The 17,898-nt window shown below is 51.5% G+C and overlaps 8 protein-coding genes across 8 annotated transcripts; 4 read left to right on the top strand and 4 right to left on the bottom strand.

Annotated features, from left to right (window-relative positions):
• Positions 1-2,045: 2,045 nt before the first annotated feature.
• On the top strand, positions 2,046-3,064 carry CC1G_08869 (hypothetical protein; the record flags this gene model as incomplete). Its single annotated transcript, XM_001839091.2, has 3 exons — positions 2,046-2,450; positions 2,520-2,620; positions 2,676-3,064. Coding segments are annotated over 3 exons (632 nt in total), but the record flags the coding sequence as incomplete, so codon positions are not given.
• Positions 3,065-3,329: 265 nt separating this feature from the next.
• Positions 3,330-4,576, bottom strand: CC1G_08868 (hypothetical protein; the record flags this gene model as incomplete). Its single annotated transcript, XM_001839090.2, has 3 exons — positions 3,330-4,103; positions 4,174-4,519; positions 4,574-4,576. The coding sequence occupies 3 exons, from the start codon at positions 4,574-4,576 to the stop codon at positions 3,958-3,960; spliced, it is 495 nt and encodes a 164-aa protein (XP_001839142.1). The 3' UTR covers positions 3,330-3,957.
• A 222-nt stretch (positions 4,577-4,798) lies between these two features.
• CC1G_08867 (NADH-ubiquinone oxidoreductase subunit) lies at positions 4,799-5,695 on the top strand (the record flags this gene model as incomplete). The annotated part of the gene is made up of 5 exons (XM_001839089.1): positions 4,799-4,955; positions 5,038-5,125; positions 5,192-5,264; positions 5,357-5,416; positions 5,606-5,695. 5 exons carry the CDS (start codon positions 4,799-4,801, stop codon positions 5,693-5,695), a joined length of 468 nt encoding a protein of 155 aa, XP_001839141.1.
• Positions 5,696-6,659: 964 nt separating this feature from the next.
• On the top strand, positions 6,660-8,337 carry CC1G_08866 (lipoate-protein ligase A; the record flags this gene model as incomplete). Its single annotated transcript, XM_001839088.1, has 5 exons — positions 6,660-7,074; positions 7,275-7,446; positions 7,577-7,686; positions 7,988-8,091; positions 8,221-8,337. 5 exons carry the CDS (start codon positions 6,660-6,662, stop codon positions 8,335-8,337), a joined length of 918 nt encoding a protein of 305 aa, XP_001839140.1.
• A 1,253-nt stretch (positions 8,338-9,590) lies between these two features.
• CC1G_08865 (hypothetical protein) lies at positions 9,591-10,055 on the top strand (the record flags this gene model as incomplete). Its single annotated transcript, XM_001839087.2, has 3 exons — positions 9,591-9,605; positions 9,685-9,759; positions 9,828-10,055. 3 exons carry the CDS (start codon positions 9,591-9,593, stop codon positions 10,053-10,055), a joined length of 318 nt encoding a protein of 105 aa, XP_001839139.2.
• Positions 10,056-10,700: 645 nt separating this feature from the next.
• On the bottom strand, positions 10,701-11,120 carry CC1G_08864 (hypothetical protein; the record flags this gene model as incomplete). The annotated part of the gene is made up of 4 exons (XM_001839086.1): positions 10,701-10,763; positions 10,816-10,899; positions 10,961-11,034; positions 11,087-11,120. The coding sequence occupies 4 exons, from the start codon at positions 11,118-11,120 to the stop codon at positions 10,701-10,703; spliced, it is 255 nt and encodes an 84-aa protein (XP_001839138.1).
• Positions 11,121-11,633: 513 nt separating this feature from the next.
• CC1G_08863 (hypothetical protein) lies at positions 11,634-12,714 on the bottom strand (the record flags this gene model as incomplete). Its single annotated transcript, XM_001839085.1, has 2 exons — positions 11,634-12,542; positions 12,604-12,714. The coding sequence occupies 2 exons, from the start codon at positions 12,712-12,714 to the stop codon at positions 11,634-11,636; spliced, it is 1,020 nt and encodes a 339-aa protein (XP_001839137.1).
• A 2,913-nt stretch (positions 12,715-15,627) lies between these two features.
• CC1G_08862 (hypothetical protein) lies at positions 15,628-17,766 on the bottom strand (the record flags this gene model as incomplete). Its single annotated transcript, XM_001839084.2, has 3 exons — positions 15,628-17,361; positions 17,418-17,531; positions 17,590-17,766. 3 exons carry the CDS (start codon positions 17,764-17,766, stop codon positions 15,628-15,630), a joined length of 2,025 nt encoding a protein of 674 aa, XP_001839136.2.
• Between the last annotated feature and the right edge of the window lie 132 nt (positions 17,767-17,898).

Below are 17,898 nucleotides of genomic sequence, written 5' to 3'. Positions count from 1 at the left end.
TGCTGGCTATAGCCTGTCGGGACCGAAGATTCTGATTCTGGTGGGCGTTACGATAATGATAGCCGGTGGCATGCCTTCCCTTCACAGGCGGGCTCATATCCCAAAGTGTCGTTGTTCCGCCGGGATAGGCTCGAGCCTCGTTGGGCGGCTGACCTTCTGGTTTGGTCGCGGACCAACGACCGTGAAAGAGACTGGTCTCGATTTCTCCTGTAGATTTGGACGAAGACTGGTACCCAGGCTCGTCATTGATTCTGTCATCCTCCACCTCGACGTCTGAGGGCCTGGAGCGCGAGGTTTGACGCACTCTTTTGCGAGACAGGAGCCAGCCGCCTTGAAAGCTATAAAACCCGCGTCGCCGACGCCCTCTTTCTCTCCAGAGCCCAACAACCTTTCTCCTTCTTACCCACCTGGCTCTCTTCTGCTCGCGCCGAGATGATCACGTCTTGCAATGGCAATGGCACCTCGAGCTCTACATCGATCTTACTCTGCCGGCAGCCCTCGTCGCCGCCTTTTAGGCGGCCCCAGCCCATTGTGGCTAGCACGGCGGACTGAAGGATGATAACCTTCTTGTACGTTTGCCATCGAGACCGATGTTCCCTTCGATACTGACCTCCAGTTCTGTCGTAGATCGGTCTCCTCGATATCAGCCGCCTGCATCGCACTCGTGCTCAGGCTCTGCCACATCATTTCGAGAGTCGTACCCGCGCCGGTTTGTCTGCTCTGCCGTTTCTCGCCGTTCTCGACGATGCTGATTGAACGTTAACCAGCCTCAGAACCAGACGATATACTCTGTTCTGCAAGAGCGGACGTCGACATCTTCGGTACCACTCGCCGTTTACTAGTCCCTCGATGACGAACCAACAACCGATGAAATTGCACGCCGGTCGTCGAGAAAATCCACGGTACGTTACCGCTTTCCTTTCCTCTTCCCTCCAGAGTCTGACACACCAAAGTCCTCTTAGGGCAGCTCGTTCGGCCAATATACAGTATTATATATACGAAGACCAGGAAGGAGGAGGCGGTGATGCGGAAACTGACACACCCCAAACCAACTCAACCAGCTCCGTACAGGGGGGTGTAGTCATCCATCCAGCCGTCTCCGATGATATCCGGTGTCCAACGTCACATACATACACAGTAACCATTACGGTAGAACGGTAGAAGTAGTAAAAAGGGGAGGCCTAGTCGGAGGTGCGGTGTTGCGGAAACTGACCCCACGTTGCCATCCATGTCTCCCGAAACGGAGGCTTTGGAGTGGGTAACGGGGAGTCATCCATCCAGCCGTGCTGAGGATCACTAGGCCCTTCTGATAGCGTAGATTTTACTGAACAGTAGATACCGGACAAAGCCTGGTCGGAGACGCGGTGTTGCGGAAACTGACGCATTCCATCTCTCTCTACATTGGGAGTCTTTGGGGTGTAGTCATCCATCCAGCCGCGTTGATGATGATTGGGAATTTAGAACAGTACAGGAAATCTGGGATGTAGTAGAATAGAGTAGGGTACACACGCGCCTCCGAACATCCGCACACAAGGTCCGTACGCGATTTTCCGCCCTATCTTTGCTGATGCTGACGTCCCTGTTCCCTAGGCCTCAACCGCATTCACTGCAAACATCATGCATCGACTTCCATTTTTTCTGGAATCTCTCCTTCTTATTGTATCCTGATTCAAGTTGTTGTAGTTTACATTCTCCTCTTCCCGCCTCCATTAGTTACGAGTCGCAGAAACCCTTATGCTCTGCCTGTCCAACATCACTCTATGTACAAGTACAAAAAACGCACAAATGTCCAATGTATCCCATGATCCATGCTTACACTCCGGCTACTTGCAAAAACTTAGTTCGGCGTACAAAAACCTCCCCAGTCTCAACTTAAGCTTCAGTCTAGAGGAACCCTCAGTGAGTTGGGTTGGGGGGCGCTTGTTGGTAAGAGTGATGACATCACTGATCATTCGATCACGGATCATTTCTGATTTGTCCGGCTCAGCCCGGCGCCTTCCAGAGATCTGTGACGCACTCGCTTGGCCTCCTCGTACCCCTCCACAAAATGTTTCGCCAAACGCTCTGTAGACAGGCTCGCTCTGCGCTTTCTCGGTCATCGACACCACGTCCTGTCCTGACACGAGCTACGCCATCAATAACGCGAGTGATCCCAGCAGTTTCTGTGACTCGCTCTAGTCCGAGTCGATGCCTGCACTCGACGCCTCGCCTCCTCGACCGGTCGTTCACCAACATTCTGGCAGACGACACGCCCCCACCAGTTCAAGTCTCATCCATCTCAGAGGATGGAATACAATTGGAAGATGGGCTGCAGATTTCTGGACCTACAATCTTCCTAGAGGGACGGGTATTCTTGTGGGACGTCCCACCCGTTGGCGAGGGCAAGGATAGGTGGAAGGGGTGGACGGAGGAGCATTTCGAGTTGTTTGATACTGTTGTTCCTGCACCTGGTGAGTTTAGTCTATGTGTGTGGTTGGATGTGGAAGGGAAGTAGACGCTGACGGCTGTGATGTGAATAGAAATCCTGCTGTTTGGAACTGGGAAGCGTATCCTACCGCCTCCACCATTCCTTCGGACATACCTCAACCAAAAGGGTGTCCAACTGGATATTGTTGATACCGTAGGTGACTCTATCTTGATCAGCAGGCTGTTTCTTACTAATTGAGTGTGTTTAGAGAAACGCTTGTTCGACGTACAACCTGCTCTCGGAAGAGGGTCGGCGCGTCGCTGCGGCTTTACTACCTCCAACCTACCAATCCTGGCAAAAATCTTCACTACCAGGAACTTCTACCTCTGCATGAGTACATATCCTCGATCCTAGTCCCCGCTCCACTCACCTCCCACACTTCACGATTCAACGACTCCGATCATCCACACCGAGGCCATGACAATATCCCTGTTGAATGTCCAGCAGGAACATTTATTAAACTCTCCTATCGGTACAGTAAAATGACCGTACCGCGCGCTTTCAGAATCACATTGGCCAGCTGACCAGTAGTAATCTACACTACACTGCTGAATTCATTCCACCAACCCGAACATTACTTGTCAGAAGGCGTCTCTCCGAGCCCCCAATTTTGTTTCGTCCTTTCGACATTCTCAATGCAGGTGTCCTTGTACTCGAACTCTTTTTGATTCCCGTGTAGCTCATACCATGATCCCGGACGACACGGTTTTAGATCCCGCTGTCGATGTCATTGTAATTGGAACCCTACGAACACGCACTTTTCATTCTAGCACAGTCGTCAATTTCATCTGGCCAACATGGCAGATACTCGATGTCGGCATGTTGGCCGATGTTAAAACGTTAAACACTACGATGGCCCTGTGCGAATTGAAATTGCAACAGGAAGGGCATTCAATGGATTACAATCGGGATTTGAACGTTGAACGGTTGTTACGAAGTATTCTGTAGATTGAGATAGCCACACATCGGAAAGACATCTGGTCAAGAAGTGTTTTGTATGTGGTAAGATGAAAGCCGACTCTGGTCCGGGTCCACGTTGGGACATAGCACCTTTGGGTCCGCGGAGACAGGAAGTCATCATCTTCATCTCCCCAAGTCCAAGATACTGGTAAGGAAAAAATATGTAGGTGCAAGTTGACGGCTGGCCGAGATGATGCCCGGTGCCCTCGTCACGTTTTTGAGGAATGAAAGTCAACGATGTGACTCGAGTGAGTTTCCTGATTGTTAAATCTTTCGTCTTCATCTCCAACGAATGGTAGGGCCAAACCAATGAAGCAGGATCTGGGCGTAAGAAGGTGGATAACAGTCCAGGGAATCCGTCGGTATCTGAGCGGGTGGGCGAGAGAGACGGATAGCCTCGTGTGTATGTGCAGTTGCGGGAAGGTGCCGCGACAGAAGAATGGCGTCCGGCGGTCTGGTGGTCTTCTCTTGTGGTACAATATGGAATACCAATACAAGATCGATCGGTTGCCTTGATCTTTCCGCGTCATTCACGACTCTTCATCGCTAAATTCGGCTCTGCGTTTTCCTTTCCCCTTGTCCGTGGCAGCAGGCGTAACCGGCGGTGGAGGCTCCGCGACAGATTCCTCATCGTCGTCGATCGCGGGTAGAGTCACGGTCACCGGGAGTGCTGCACCTGTTCATGTCCACCACGGAAGAATCGCGTCAGCAAGGGAAACTCAATCCGAGGATAAGTGCAGACTAACGTGTTTCAGGGTTAATGAACTGAATGAAAAGTGTTTCCCAAGACGCTAATCCATGTTCTCTAAGCTGTCGACCAGGATCGAGAACGGTATACGTTCCCGTCGGCTTCCCTTTCTCCTTATCCTGTCGACAAAGGTTAAAGTCGTTGTGGGATTCCAGTTTCAAGAGGTTCGAAGGGGAGGGTGAGATGGAGATTAAGAGGTCCTCTGAGACGTCCGCTCTGAGCGCTTCGAGAGCCTCCTTTTTGACTTGGGAGATTGTCGTGTTCGGCGTGACGCCCGCAAGGGCGATTGTGAGTTTGTGCGTTTTGAGGAGGAGTTGGTGGACTTTGGGTTGGGGTCTTGGAGGCTGGTCATATCAATATCAATCTTTATGGCCTCGAATATCGAGTACAATACTCACCATGGTATTAGACACGTCAAGAAATCGCGAGAAACACGGTCAACAATTCCAATCCCACCTCGGCAACTCCCGAGAAGGGTTCCCACGTTTTGAGCACTGCCGCCGAATTGCGGGTCAGTCGTCGCACTCGACGTGGTTCGGTGTCCAGCTCGCTCTCAGCGCACTCCCCTTTTTCTCTTCTTCTCGCCCATCGCCTCTCGTTAGAACACACCGACACCGCACAAGATGAGCAGGTTTCAACCCGGGTCGGTGCCGTCCAAGGCTGTTGTGGACCCCACGCCTATGCCTTCGGATATCCCCAAGGTCCATGAAATTGGAGCTACCAGTGGTCCTTTGAAATCTGCTGCTTTCTTTATTGGCGCTCATTGTCGTGAATATAATGGTGCGCATCCCTAGCCCCAGGGCCTTTTCTTTTCGAATGGGAATGGACATGCTAATTATAATTTCGTTGTGTGGTGGGATAGAGGACTTTATGCTCTGCAAGAACGAAAACCGGGACCCGGGCCATTGTTTGAAGGAGGGACGACGCGTGACGCGGTGTGCGCAGGATTTGTGAGTTGCCCGTTTCATTTTTGGAGGTGTTCATGGGGTGGCTGAAGAGGTTTGTTACCGGAATAGGCTCACGAAGATGCAACAGAATTGCATGGAGACGTTCCAAGCTCACTTTGAGTGTTTGGAACGCAATAACCATGTGCGTTCCTTGACCCCGTGTTCTTGTCTTCCCCGGGCACTAATCAATAATGCTAATACCTCGGTTTTGTTGGGTCGCGGTTTACTCTTTAGGAATACTACCTCTGCCGCAAGCCCGAGCGAAAACTCAACGCCTGCATGTTCGAGAAACTGGTGTGTGCTCTACGCCATTCGCGGATATTCGGAAAGACTGACCGGACCTGCTTGCTTTCCTCTTCATTTCCCTGCCCTCTGTGACGACACTGGCAACGCCACCTCCACCTCCAACTTCACCCTCCGACTTTACCCTCCGACTTGCACCTCCACACCTCCACCGTACCCGTGTTCCCCACATCCGTTTAGGGTCTCACGAAAACGATCCCCGGAGGTGGGCCCCAAGGGCAGCAAGTGCACGAGATCCGCAACCCAATTTACAAGGCCATGCAGAAATGATATCCCTCAAGGACGGCTGGGCAGCCAGACACACCCCATGCATACGCCTTCCAAGTCCTACTACCCCCTCGTTTCTCCCTTGCCTACCCTTCCTTCAATACCGTTTTGGAATACAATTCTTAGAATGCCAGAAGACGCTCTTGCTTTTTGCTCTGTCCAGAAGTCGACGAATGTAGGGAATAGAAAAGTGGTGAGGCCGGTATGGACAATGGTTGGTGGGAGGCTCGTTGTAGAGGCCGAGGGTTTCCATTTGGCAGGACCCTGGTCGCTCGATATTTTGTCCGGCTGGGTGCCAACCAGAAACTGCAATTAGGCGTTCGAAGTGGATAGTAGTGATCAGCGTCACGTTCGACATCGGAATCCTGTCCCACTAGCGCCTTCCCATCCTCATAACATTTACCTTCGATCAGGGTTCCTGGCAAGAATTCTTGCCTTGCCTGACGACATCCGGGATGGGCAGTTGGGTCAACATTCACCAGATTCTTGCCTTACCTGGCGACATAAGAGATTATACTGCCAGGATGGGCAGTCGAATTACTTGTCGGACTCTGAGTAAAACCGTTACGCCAACCTGCCAGATCCGTTGAGAGTTCATGAAATGGAAAGGGCCACGAGAGCGTCTCGTGGCTTTCATGTCAGATTGAAAAATTTTGTGATACGACATTGGTTGTCTTTGACCCTCTTTTGGGATTGTGGGTACGTCAATTGCGCGCTAAAGCTTGGAACGCCTTCAAGAATCGAGGACTCTGGAAGGAACTTGGAACTTGAGGTCATCAGACTCCACAGCGATGATCAGTGACCGCGTTTTTTCCCAACGTGACCCAGTTCGCGCCGGTCAAATCACCGGAACGCGGGCAACTAAGCGCCCACGCTGGAGTCGAAATTGATTTGTTTTACCTTCTTGACCTCCAACTTCCACCATCACTCGGGTGCTTTCCCTTCACGTCTTTTGTTCTCTTGGGTCATGGCGTTAGCGCTCAGAACCACTGCTCCATCTGCTGTTTCACCGACAAAGTGGCGATCTGGGCGAATTCACTGGTTGAATGGGTTGCAACGTCATCATCAACAGCAGCAGTCCAAGCGACTATTGTCTTCGGGCTTGCACCACCACCGTGGCTTGCAGCAATCCTACGATCTGGTGACTTCGAGGACAACGGAGAGGTACACACGTATGCCTCCTGTCTTTCCATCTAGGAGTCGGGACTGGTTAATGCCGATGACCAAGGGTTGTGACAGCCTTGAACTCCAACGACGCTGCTACCACTCGAGTTCTCAGCCCAACCGTTTGACGATCGAAGAGGACTGGCCTAGACGATACTCGATCTTTGTGTCTACATCTACGGATCCATATTTTAATCTTACTCTAGAAGACATGTTGAGTGTTTCATCCTTTTCTCTTTTCTTTTCTTTCTTTCATCTCCTTCGTATTCTGTTTCTACATTTCGTTCTGAAATGAAAGACAGGTTCCTTTTTCTTCTGCTTTTTCGTTCGTTTTTGGAAGACTTGAGTTTTTGACTGACTGATTGACTGACTGACTGGCTCTGACTGACTGACTGACTTGGCGCCTCGCTTCTGTTAGGCTATTCCGCCGGCATGACCATACCAAACCCTTATTGCTTATCTATCGCGACACACCGTGTGTCGTTATTGGACGTAATCAGAATCCTTGGAAGGAAGTCAACCTTCGAGAGTCTCGAAACCTCAATATCCCCTTCATACGAAGAAGGAGTGGTGGAGGAACAGTCTTTCATGTACGGATCATGTTTTCATTTCCATTTCACTCGGCGCTACACGGTACAATTTTTTTTCTAATTGACTTACGCGCCCTGCTCCTTAGGATTTAGGAAATTCGAATTACTCGATCCATCTACCACGCACCAGTTTTGACAGGAACGAGACCGCTCAAGTGGTCGTTCGCGCTATCCGACAACTCGGCGTTGATGCCAACGTGAACGACAGAAACGATATCTGTGTTGGAAAGGACAAGATACGTGTTTCCCCTCATCTTCAACTTCACCTTTACGCAAGGAACTCGTGTTTTTGATTTTTACAACGTAACCGGCGCTCTTTTGGCTGGTTCTATATGTTTTTTTTATTTCTCCCAAAACAAATAACACCACGTTATCAATTGGCGCAGTTTCAATAACAAGGCGCCCAAACGCTTTTCGTCAAAGTTTCCGTGCTGTTGGATTTTTCCACTTTGCTTTGCCATGTTCTTTTTCTAGACCTTCCGGGGCGATTTATGCTTGGGGGGCCACGGGCTAATCTATCCTTTTTGCTTATACGTTTCAGGTTCAGCGTACAAGATCGTCAACAATAGGGCGTATCATCATGGGACTATGCTCATTTCTACACGCTTGGATACTCTCGGAGATCTCCTTCGAGTTGCTAACAAGGTCAGTTTTCTCTTCCGCCTTCACCGCAGTTTTCAATCTTCCTCCACCGATCGTTTGCCATTTTTTTTTTTTTTTTTTTCTGTTTCTTCGTTGAAACCTGGCACTACGGCGCCTGGCGTTCATCCACAGTTGTTCGCTGGCAGGGACCGCCCAGTCCACGCGCGTTTGTCTTGTGGTGGGACCCCTCGGACTGCGCCGAAAACATACGCGGTCAAGAAGAGATGTCTCTTACGCTTCGCTCGTTAGGCCGAATAAGCCTTTAACAACTCTAAGTGTGACGCCTGAACTCTATTCAGAAGCTTTCAGATGATTGATGAAGCAGGTCCTGCCTGCGGGTGGGCGGTCCCTCATCAGACTTCTTCTCGCGGGCTAGACTATTATCCGGCGCTCAGCGCTAATGGATTTCGCTGTAATGCGTCCCTCTATCCCCCCTTTTTCCTTTTGGACAGCTGCGTACACTTGGCCTGCCCCAAGGCGTCTATTTTTCTGCCGTTCACCCCGTCTCTCCTCTTGGGCTTGGCAGTGGCCATTCCAGCGCCTCTGGATCAACAAGGTTCGCCGTGGCCATTTGAATGGATTGTTTCAGGGCCCCGGTCGTCCATCCGTCCGCCGTCGTCGTCCTCGACGTGCTGTGGCGACGTTCAATCCCCGCGCACGTCACGTCTGACTCGGTGGGGTCCTCGACAAGTGGACAATCGCAATAACCGCCTAATTCACTCGGTCGTACCGGTGTTCAAGGGGAGACAGGTCCTGTCTTGAACTCTTTCATCCTTTCATCATAGTTTCCTTCTTTCTTCTCTTTGCTTCTCTTCGCTTTTTCTCCTCCCATCGCCCGCGGAAATCCGCTTCTGCACCCAGGTTCCTGGCCCATGTTTAAACTTTCCCTTCACTGTGGCCTCCTTTCTAGAAAGTCTGAAACATTTGCCATCCTGGTAGGCATCTTGTGACAGACTTGTGAGGGAGACACTTCCTTTTCCCTGGAAACGTGTCAATTCCCCAGACGGTCGTGCGTGGCATGGAGGTGGATCCTCGTTTTGCTGTCAATCCGTGCTGTCCTACATGCTCTGACGCAAATCACACCTTCCACGGTGTTTATCGCTTTTTTTGCCTTTTTACTCGCTCTCCCTCGTTGCCTTGTTTCTCCTCTTGGAACTCGACGGGCTGATCATGCTTTTCTTCTTTCTTGCTGTTTAGGAAAAAATGATCACAAAAGGTGTAGCCTCGGTACGCTCACCCGTATGCAATCTCCAACAACATAACGCTCGTATAACACACGAGGACTTTGTGAACGTCGTTATCAACGAGTTCCGGAATGAATACAGCATTGGAAGTGAGGTAACGGGAGAAGATCTAAACCCTTCTTTGTTTCGGGGGGTTTCCGTCATGCCCACCCCTTGATTTTCATTGCTGACGATGGGTTTTCTGGTCTTCTTTTCGAGCAGGTGTGCTACGTGGGGGAAACAACAGAGGTTCTTAATGATCCCGACATTCGGAAAGGAATGGAGGAGCTCAAGGTAAGTGCTCTACCGCGAGGTCACTCTGCGGAACAGTCCGATTATTTCTTGCGTGCTCAACTTAACCTGCCATCACCAGAGTTGGGACTGGCAATACGGCCAGACCCCCGAGTTTACCTACGATCTGGAACGGGTGTTTCCTTGGGGTCGAGTCGTACGTCCCCTTTCCCAACTGAATTCTATTGAATGTCGCTCCTGACACGGCTGTAAAATTTATGACAGACGTTACAGCTTCGTTCCAAGCACGGGGTGGTCCTCGACTGCGCCCCAATTGTTTCTGACCTCAAGAACCCCCAACTGAACGCCGATCATTGTTTGCACGAGCTGGCTTCGTCCCTCGTTGGCCAACGTTATGGGTTCTTCCAGTTTGGTCAACCCAGCGGCCAATCCGAGGCCCAGGGGACTATACGTCAAGACCTGGAGGCCTGGATTGTCAACGAAACGTCCTAACTCAAAGAGGGAGGCTCTGTGGACGAAGGGTGGCCTAGGAAGCAGTTCACAACGTCGACTGACGTTGGACTGATGAGCCACTGACAGACGCAACTGGGCAGCTAACGGGCGTTTGAAATCTGGAGGCTGGGTGTGATCCTTACCTACTCTATCGTATCTGATCTCGTCAATTGAGATGACCGGTGGTTCCAATCCCATGACCTACCCGAAATTGTATTGAACGCGACACGCTTCCAAAGGTTTCCTCGCACCACAGAACGAGGAGTTTCAACGGTCCGATTCCGACCTATTATCTGACAAGGACAGGCGCGCACAGCGTTCCCCGAGCGATCGAATCTGAGATGAGAGAACGCCGGTTAAATTTGTTGGAGCTCCCGGGCGAAAACAGCAGCGTAGGTGGTGATGATGAGAGAACACAGACAGGGCGTCCATCTTAGGACAACCAAGGCTTCTCTTGTTCTGGCGAAAGCCGAAGCCCATAGGCCATTCCTATGCACACATGTTCCAGGATTTCCAAGGTATGGGTTTATGCAATCCGCAAAACCAAAAGGGAAGGACGGTCGTGTGCGATCGAAAAGTGTTTGCGTTGAACAAATCAATTGTGTTGATGGGGAACTGGAAAGGCGGGGTCTATGTAAAGTAGTGTCATACTTTGAAGCCCGTCCATACAGAGCTGGTTGCAAAGTGCTCCGGGGCTATTGGGTTCGCCTGTAGAAGAGGTTTAGTCGTTTCATAAACGAGGCAAAAAAGTCCAACGCACCGTCTGCCCTCGTTTCGTCCCGGTCAACCGTTTGTCTCGCTCCATCATCAAGGACTCCCATTTATCCAAATTGTACCTGGGTGGCTATTGAAACGAGGTTCAGTTCTGATAGACGCGTGCCCTCCGCATTCCACTGAGGTCTCACCAGTCCTTCGTTCTGGGCTCTCGTTGAGATATTGAAGAGGGTGCCCGCTGTCCCGAACATGGCCGTCAAGAGCCCTGGTGACCACCTTGTGAGCCAAATTCAAAGTTGTCGAGGCTTTAGACATACCGAAGGGGATCAAAGCTTCCCAAGGAACCGGCATTCTGCTGTCAAAGCGATTTGGATAGAGGAAATGGGGTACAAGCCGACCGCTCGTTCGAAATTGTCAAGCCAAACCACTGTGCTCGACGGCGTGGGCTTGCCACCCGGTGTGTGGTCTTGTTTGTCCCCCCCCCCGGGTTTCCCGGGCCTTTCCAGCCGGCACTCCATGCCTCGGCGCTTAACCAGAGCGCGGTGCTCAGACTCAAACAGTTGTCTGCAACGAAGCGGCCTCTATTTCGGTCGACAGTAGCTAGCAGGACAAATATAAGAGTTTATTGGATATGTATACTCAGAGAACACGATGCAGGAAACACGAGGATTAATACTTCAAACGGCCTACAATATCCTAGGGAATCGTCGAATCAAGCAACGGCATGCATGGTATACTAGAGCTACATAGAGAGAATCAAAAAAGATGCAGAGCCATACGAAGAATTATGGTAAGTGCACAGCACAATAATTAAGGAAGAGGCTAAGGCTAGAGTGAGGATGGCATCGCTGAGCTCGCCGAGACCTAGTACTGAGTGCGGTTCGCGGATCCGCTGGCAGAGTTGCAATTGAAGTGCATGATAAAGTCGACAGCCTGAGGGTCCGCTACTGCGACTCTTGGAATAGTATCTTGAGCGTTCTGGATGCTGGTGTGGCCGCGCGTGAACGGCCAACATTCGCTGTCGGAGCTGGATGATGCGGTATTCAGACTTGTCGGGCTCCACCGTGACTCTGACTCGTCTGGATGTGAGTTGTTCGTGTACTGGTATTGAGTAGGCTGGCTTTGGAAATCGAATGGATAAGGATGAGGAGGAGGCGTGGGGTTAGCGGAGTTGTTTGAAGAATATGGGAAACCGGAAGGCGAAGGGGGAGGAGGGGAGACATAGTAGTCGCCGGAGTATCCGAGAGAGTGGGTCGAGTCGGATGCCGACGATGAGTTCGGATGTGAAGGGTGAGCTCCGTCGGACATCTGCTGCAGGCTGCTGAGAAGGACATGAATATGCCAGGGATCAGCCAGGGACGGCTGGGCTCCCATGTTCTCGTGGAGAGGAAAACCCGCTGCGGCAGATGATCTACCGGAGAATTGGTTCGAAGCGATGATTGGATAGGGGAGCGGGTTCGGACTGTAGTACGGCGCGTGGCAGTAGAGAGGGGCCAAACTCGGGTCTCCTCCCATATTGGCGACGTCGTGAAGCGCCGGTGCCTGCGGCTCTGTCTCCATCGTGGTGTTTGGCGAATTCGATCGGGAAGACCGCGCAGATGTGGACCTTGAGGTTGCCCTCGACTGAGATACACTGGAGGACGGAGGACTCCAAGTGTAACTCTCAACTGCTCCCACCATGTTGTTCAATTCGAAGGTCCCACAAGTGGGCTGGGTGTCTGGGGATGCCTCAACCCCTTCGGGACACAATCGTTGACCCCACAAGCCTTGTTCCTACAGAAAGGTGAGCGAACATTGTTATAGAGGAGAGTGAAAGAGAGCGGGTGTAACTTACGACCATATCTCTCATCCCCTGGTCAAAGCGATCCGGGACCTTCTTGTTACGTGCCTTCCTAGAGCGTTTAGATTTGGGTTTGGATTGAGCATCGGGTCGGACTGGAGGCATTTTGAAGTCGATAGTGTGAGCGGGATGTAAGGGAGGGAAGAGTGTCCTGGATGACTGGGGTATCCGAAATGTGGCCGGGTTTATATGGATTCAGATAAAGGTGCGGCATATTCCCAACAGAAGAGGGATGGATGTGCTGGACCCACGACATGAGTTTTGCAGCTGTGCAATCCGCACAGCAAGATCTCATGCCCCTCGATACGGTATGCCTTCTGCATCTATGACATGGGTCAACAAAGTCCGGTATCGGGACAAAAGTGTGGCGCTTATTCGAAGCTCGAGTTCAGACCCCTTGATTAGGCGCCACTTTGAGGTCTAAACTCTGTGGAAGTTATCGTGCAGATTTCATATCCCAGAAAAGGACATAGCTGGTCAGTAGTTCCGGACAACGTTGTACTCTCTTGAAAGGAAATTCACCCTCTGTCTTTGAATCTTGGCTGGCTGCCATGAGGCCGGAGACGCGACCTGAGCGGCGACTCTTGCATTGGAAGCGGCACCAATAAATCACCCGTGCCAAAAACGGCAACCGCATCACGAGCGCTCACAGGAAACTGTGGCGCACCAGCAGCTTGCTGAATTAAAAAATCTCGACAGGCTTTGCAAAAGGCGGTCCAGGAGTCCAAATTCCATCTTGAACTACTCACAGCCTCTACGGATTCTCCATCCCAGAGTTTTGTACGCGTTCTAGCTGTAGAAAAGATGTAAACTGGTCTTTTGTTACCGTGATTCTCGTTCCGCGGACGGCAATCTGATAAATCGTGTCCTTACTGGAGGATTTCTAGCCCTTGCAAGCAGTATTCTTCTAGTTTCAAAGGATCACTACATTTATCAGTGGTTATACCTAGCAAACCTCTTTCCATCGCCCGTCTCCGGCCTCCCCATCCTCCGCGCTTACCCAATAGAATCGCCAACGGAAAGTAGAGTGGTTTCGACAATTCCGAAGCCTACACGCGAAAACAGCGTTGTAAACAGAAGTACTGAGTTCCCATCCACGAGGCACTGTGTCTAACAGAGAGATAGCAGACCGGAAGAACGGCGGAGGGAGGACAAGAACACACCGAAGTCCGGTGACCAAACGCGAGCCGTGATGCGTGACGCGCACAGGTTTTCCATCCCAGATGTGTGTACACTCTACAGCACTCGGTCTGTCACCGTATACTTTAGCGCCATTGATTCTGAACAAAGCATCGGCGGCGATATGTAGAACTGGGGCGACTCCCGGTGATCTCTTCTGATTTCTGGTCTGGTCGGATTTGGTTTAAATGCGGTGCAACTCTCCGCATACCGAAGACTCACCGGTGGATGAGATATTGGGGCCACGGTGTAAGGGCCACGTCTCTAGAAAGATAGATGACCGCAGTCGCTCTTCATGCTCTTACTGAATGCAAGGTATTCATTTCGTGTCCATTCTCTACTAAACCCTGCATCCCGGTCAATTATTTCCATCGGACTCAAGGATTAAACGGCCAGAACCTTGGGTGTGCACGACCTGTTCTGTCACAACGAGGGATACTTTCTTTCTCTTCTTCTAGAAGACGGAGGAACATGAAGCCCCTCCCTAAGACATTGTAACTTCATCAGTGTTTCAAGGGATACTGCACCTTCCGCAACTAGCAGTAGTGGAACTGTGGATACCCTTCACAAGGGCATGTTCGCCCGTTCCATACGGAATGAAGACACGCTTTAGTACATTTCTACTGGCATTACGGCTCCTATTTCACCCGTATATCATATCTGGATCAGGGAGAGTGGGCCACAACCAAATAAGCGCCTTGAGGCGCTTGCGCGTGTTCATTATCAAGGCATCAATCAACGTGTCGAAAACGCGTGGTAATTAATTAGAAAGCGACGGTAATTTAACCATTAGAGTCCTCATCTAAACGTTTACCCAAAAGGTTCTCGCCCCCTCGACCGGGCTGTTGTCACATTAAAGTGAGAAGCAGATGCGTAGGCTGAACGCATTGGTCCGCTCAAGCCTTGAGTGACCTCATTGAATAGAACTGTACCCTTTTCTGAATACCCGACGACGGAGATGAATTACCGACCTCCATGCAGCATGGAAAGCAGTTGTTCAGGCTTGATCGAGGTGTCCGTAATTGCCAAAGCTCGTGGTTCCTCCGTGGGGCCGATTCGCCCAACGTTTTTCATAGCTCTTGGAGAAACCCGTTACCGCGAAGGTGGATTTCACGAAGTAAGGGAGGAATGTATTCATTCCGAATGAGTCTATCGAGGTGACATCTCGCTTGGACACAATTCTTGTCGGTACCTTCGATAAAACACATTCTCAATCGTGGTCCGAGATCGGCAAGATTACTGGAAGCCGTAGGTATCGCCCGGTCGCTTGGACGAGTTGACGTTCGAACGGTGAATTCTTTGATTCCCCCCTTTCCAATCTAGACCCACTTATCAGCTACTGAAGGGCGACGCACAATTAGCCTGATAATCACAAACCCGTCCCGCTGGGTTGAAGGCCAGATCATCCGTGCCACGAGGCAATCACGTCTTCGACGGCGGATGACTGGCAAGCATGCGGTGGATGGATGAATCACAGTCGATACCTTCACCCCCTTGTGGAGAGGAACATACGGGCGATCCGGGGAGAGCCCATCTCTAAGACACGTTCAACGACATAAGCGGATAAATCGTCTGGAAATCCGGATAAGATATTACGAGCAGCAAGGTTCAAGGTTGACTACTACGGGCAAAGAAACAAGTTAGGGTGGAACAAAATATCGTGCATGGATGGATAGGGGTGTAAAAGGAACACGGTGCGTTGCGATTGCGATAGATGAGTGTCTAAAAATTGCTCGACGAGGGGTGTGTATGATGGGATGCAGATGGATGATGTGATAGCTCTAAGATGCTTGTAACAGAAAAAGAAAAAAACAATCAGTATCAAGTGAGGCGTACTGATCATGAAAGCGTTGAGGAGCCAACGATGCGTTTTGGGCGTGAGCTCGAGGCGTGTTTCTCTTGAGCGGAATCGGATGCAGTTGAAGCGGCCGAGGAGGAAACGCTTCCCTGTGTTGTGATACTGTGAGAGGGAGCGTCACCATTCCTTCTCGTGGAAACAAGGTTCTGTGTTGAATCCGTGTTACGGCGAGGTAATCTCGATCCAGCAGCACTTCTCGTCGAGGACTTCCTACTCGAAGTAGCGGTAGTACCGAGTCGGGAGCCAGACGGTTGGGTCCTAGTCAATTGGGGACGCTGAACTGGTGACGTGCGCCGAGCAACGCGGGGTTTGACTGTCCTCGAAGTGCCACTGGTGGTCGTGGTGCTTGGTGTTTTTCGAGTGGTACCCGCCATCCTGGGTCGCTTCTTCAAAGGCGTCTTCTGGACAGGCGGAACATACACATCCTCGGCAATCCCCTCTCCGTTGGCGCCTGACGTCTCCTTATTGTCTTCTTCCCCTGTACTCGTGGTACTCGTACCGCCTTCCGAGAGATTGGAGCGTGCAATCTTTCTCTTCTTTACTGGACTCGGACGCGGCCTTAGCCGGCGCTGCATCGTCGTGCCAGAGCGTTCCCGTCCAGCGGTTATTTGGGGTCGCCTGACCCTCCCATTCTCGTCACTGGCTTTGACAAAAGGTTGTTCTGAATCGACTTCCATGGCAGACGATGATGTGCCGCTCAGAGAAGGAGTCGGAGAAACGGAGCCATGAGACTGGGCTGAGGGTGTTCGTGTCTGAAGAGATGACGTGCTATCGACACTGTCGACGGCTGTTGACTGGCTGGGGAACGCAGCCAGGAGAGGCGCTCGTGGTGTCCGCAAGGAGATGTGTGGCTGTAGCGGCGTTTGAAGCGTTATGTCGAAAGTGTCCTCTTCTTCATACGAACCGTCGGACATGCTCTCGTCCTCCGTCTCCACTGCAGTGGTGCTTGTTCCCGCAAATCCGTTATACTGGTGAATCCCATGGGTTACTTCACTTTGGTCGCTCAAGTCATCTGCGTAGCTGGGATTCAACTGACTACGCGGCTGCTTGAGCGACCTGTGAAAATCCTGCTGGGGAGGTTCATCTTCAGGAATGGGGGCGAAGAGTTGGGCTCCAACAACGGCGGTAGTTGAGGACAGGTGGACGGTCGTCGTTAGTGGGGTGGGTGGGTAAGCGGAAGGGAAGTCGGGGTACTTTCTCCATTCTTCGATCTCCTTTTCTTCCTTGGTGAGCTCGATGACGCCGGTGGAACCACTGCTGGCTGAACCGTTGGACGCCGTCCGCACGATGCCACTGTGGTCCTCGTATGCTGACCGAGGAGGATGCCATATCTCGTGTGGCGACGATTTCTTCCGTGGGTCACCCGCCACAAGGGTCCTGGTGCTGTCCCCGGACGTGCGACGGATAGGCGGTTGATGGGGCTTTTGGGCGAATTTGCCTCCGTTGAGCGCCGAGCCCGCGGCTTGATCAACAGCATCGTTGCCGATTGAGCGACTATCCGACGTATCCGAGCTGCACTCCGAGTCTTTCTCCGGAACTTTAAAGTCGGGCGAGAACTTGTTCTTCCAATAGTCGATGGCGAGTTGGACTGGGAAGGATGCGAGGGCGAAGACGAAGTCACCGGTCATGCGCAAGACCTCCAGGGTCCCGTCGATGCTCGCATCATAGGGTCGGATTAGCGGCCGCAGAACGTGTAGGAAGATGGGCTCAGCACCCTGGAGTCGCCTGATGTGAGACGTGGCACAATCGACACAAAGCAAACGCAACTCACCCTCGCCCTCGTGATGATCATAAATAGGACTACCATTGACTTAAATTCGTCATAGAATGGTATAAAAAGATTGACGAAGCCTTCTATTAGACGCTCATACAATGTAAAGCAGCACTGAGAAATTGGATTCGTATGAGAATACTTTCAGTTTAGAGAACGATGTCATACTCACCCAGACTATCCAGACCGCTAGACATCCCTTGAGATCTCTCTTCCGCTGGGTAGCCGCTCGAACACTGGGACGTGACGGGTCTCTGGTAGACGGTGGCGGTGGCTTCAGCGTCTTGTATGTGTCGTATATGTTCATGAAGAGCATGGCCGAGCGCAGAATATGGACGAAGAGCGGCATCTTGAAGACAGTAGAGCGGTCGTGTGGTCGTCGCTGTTGTGGTCGTCGTCGATATCGTCAGAGAAGCGGTCCAAGCGTGCTTTGGGCACGTCTGAGCCCTATGAAAAGTGAGAGAGGTGTCCGCAGTCCGTG

Source organism: Coprinopsis cinerea (assembly GCF_000182895.1).
Source record: "Coprinopsis cinerea okayama7#130 chromosome 5 map unlocalized cont3.5, whole genome shotgun sequence".
Taxonomy (NCBI): domain Eukaryota; kingdom Fungi; phylum Basidiomycota; class Agaricomycetes; order Agaricales; family Psathyrellaceae; genus Coprinopsis; species Coprinopsis cinerea.
The sequence above is the reverse complement of the archived record's forward strand: the minus strand, read 5'-3'. Positions and strand labels throughout refer to the sequence as shown.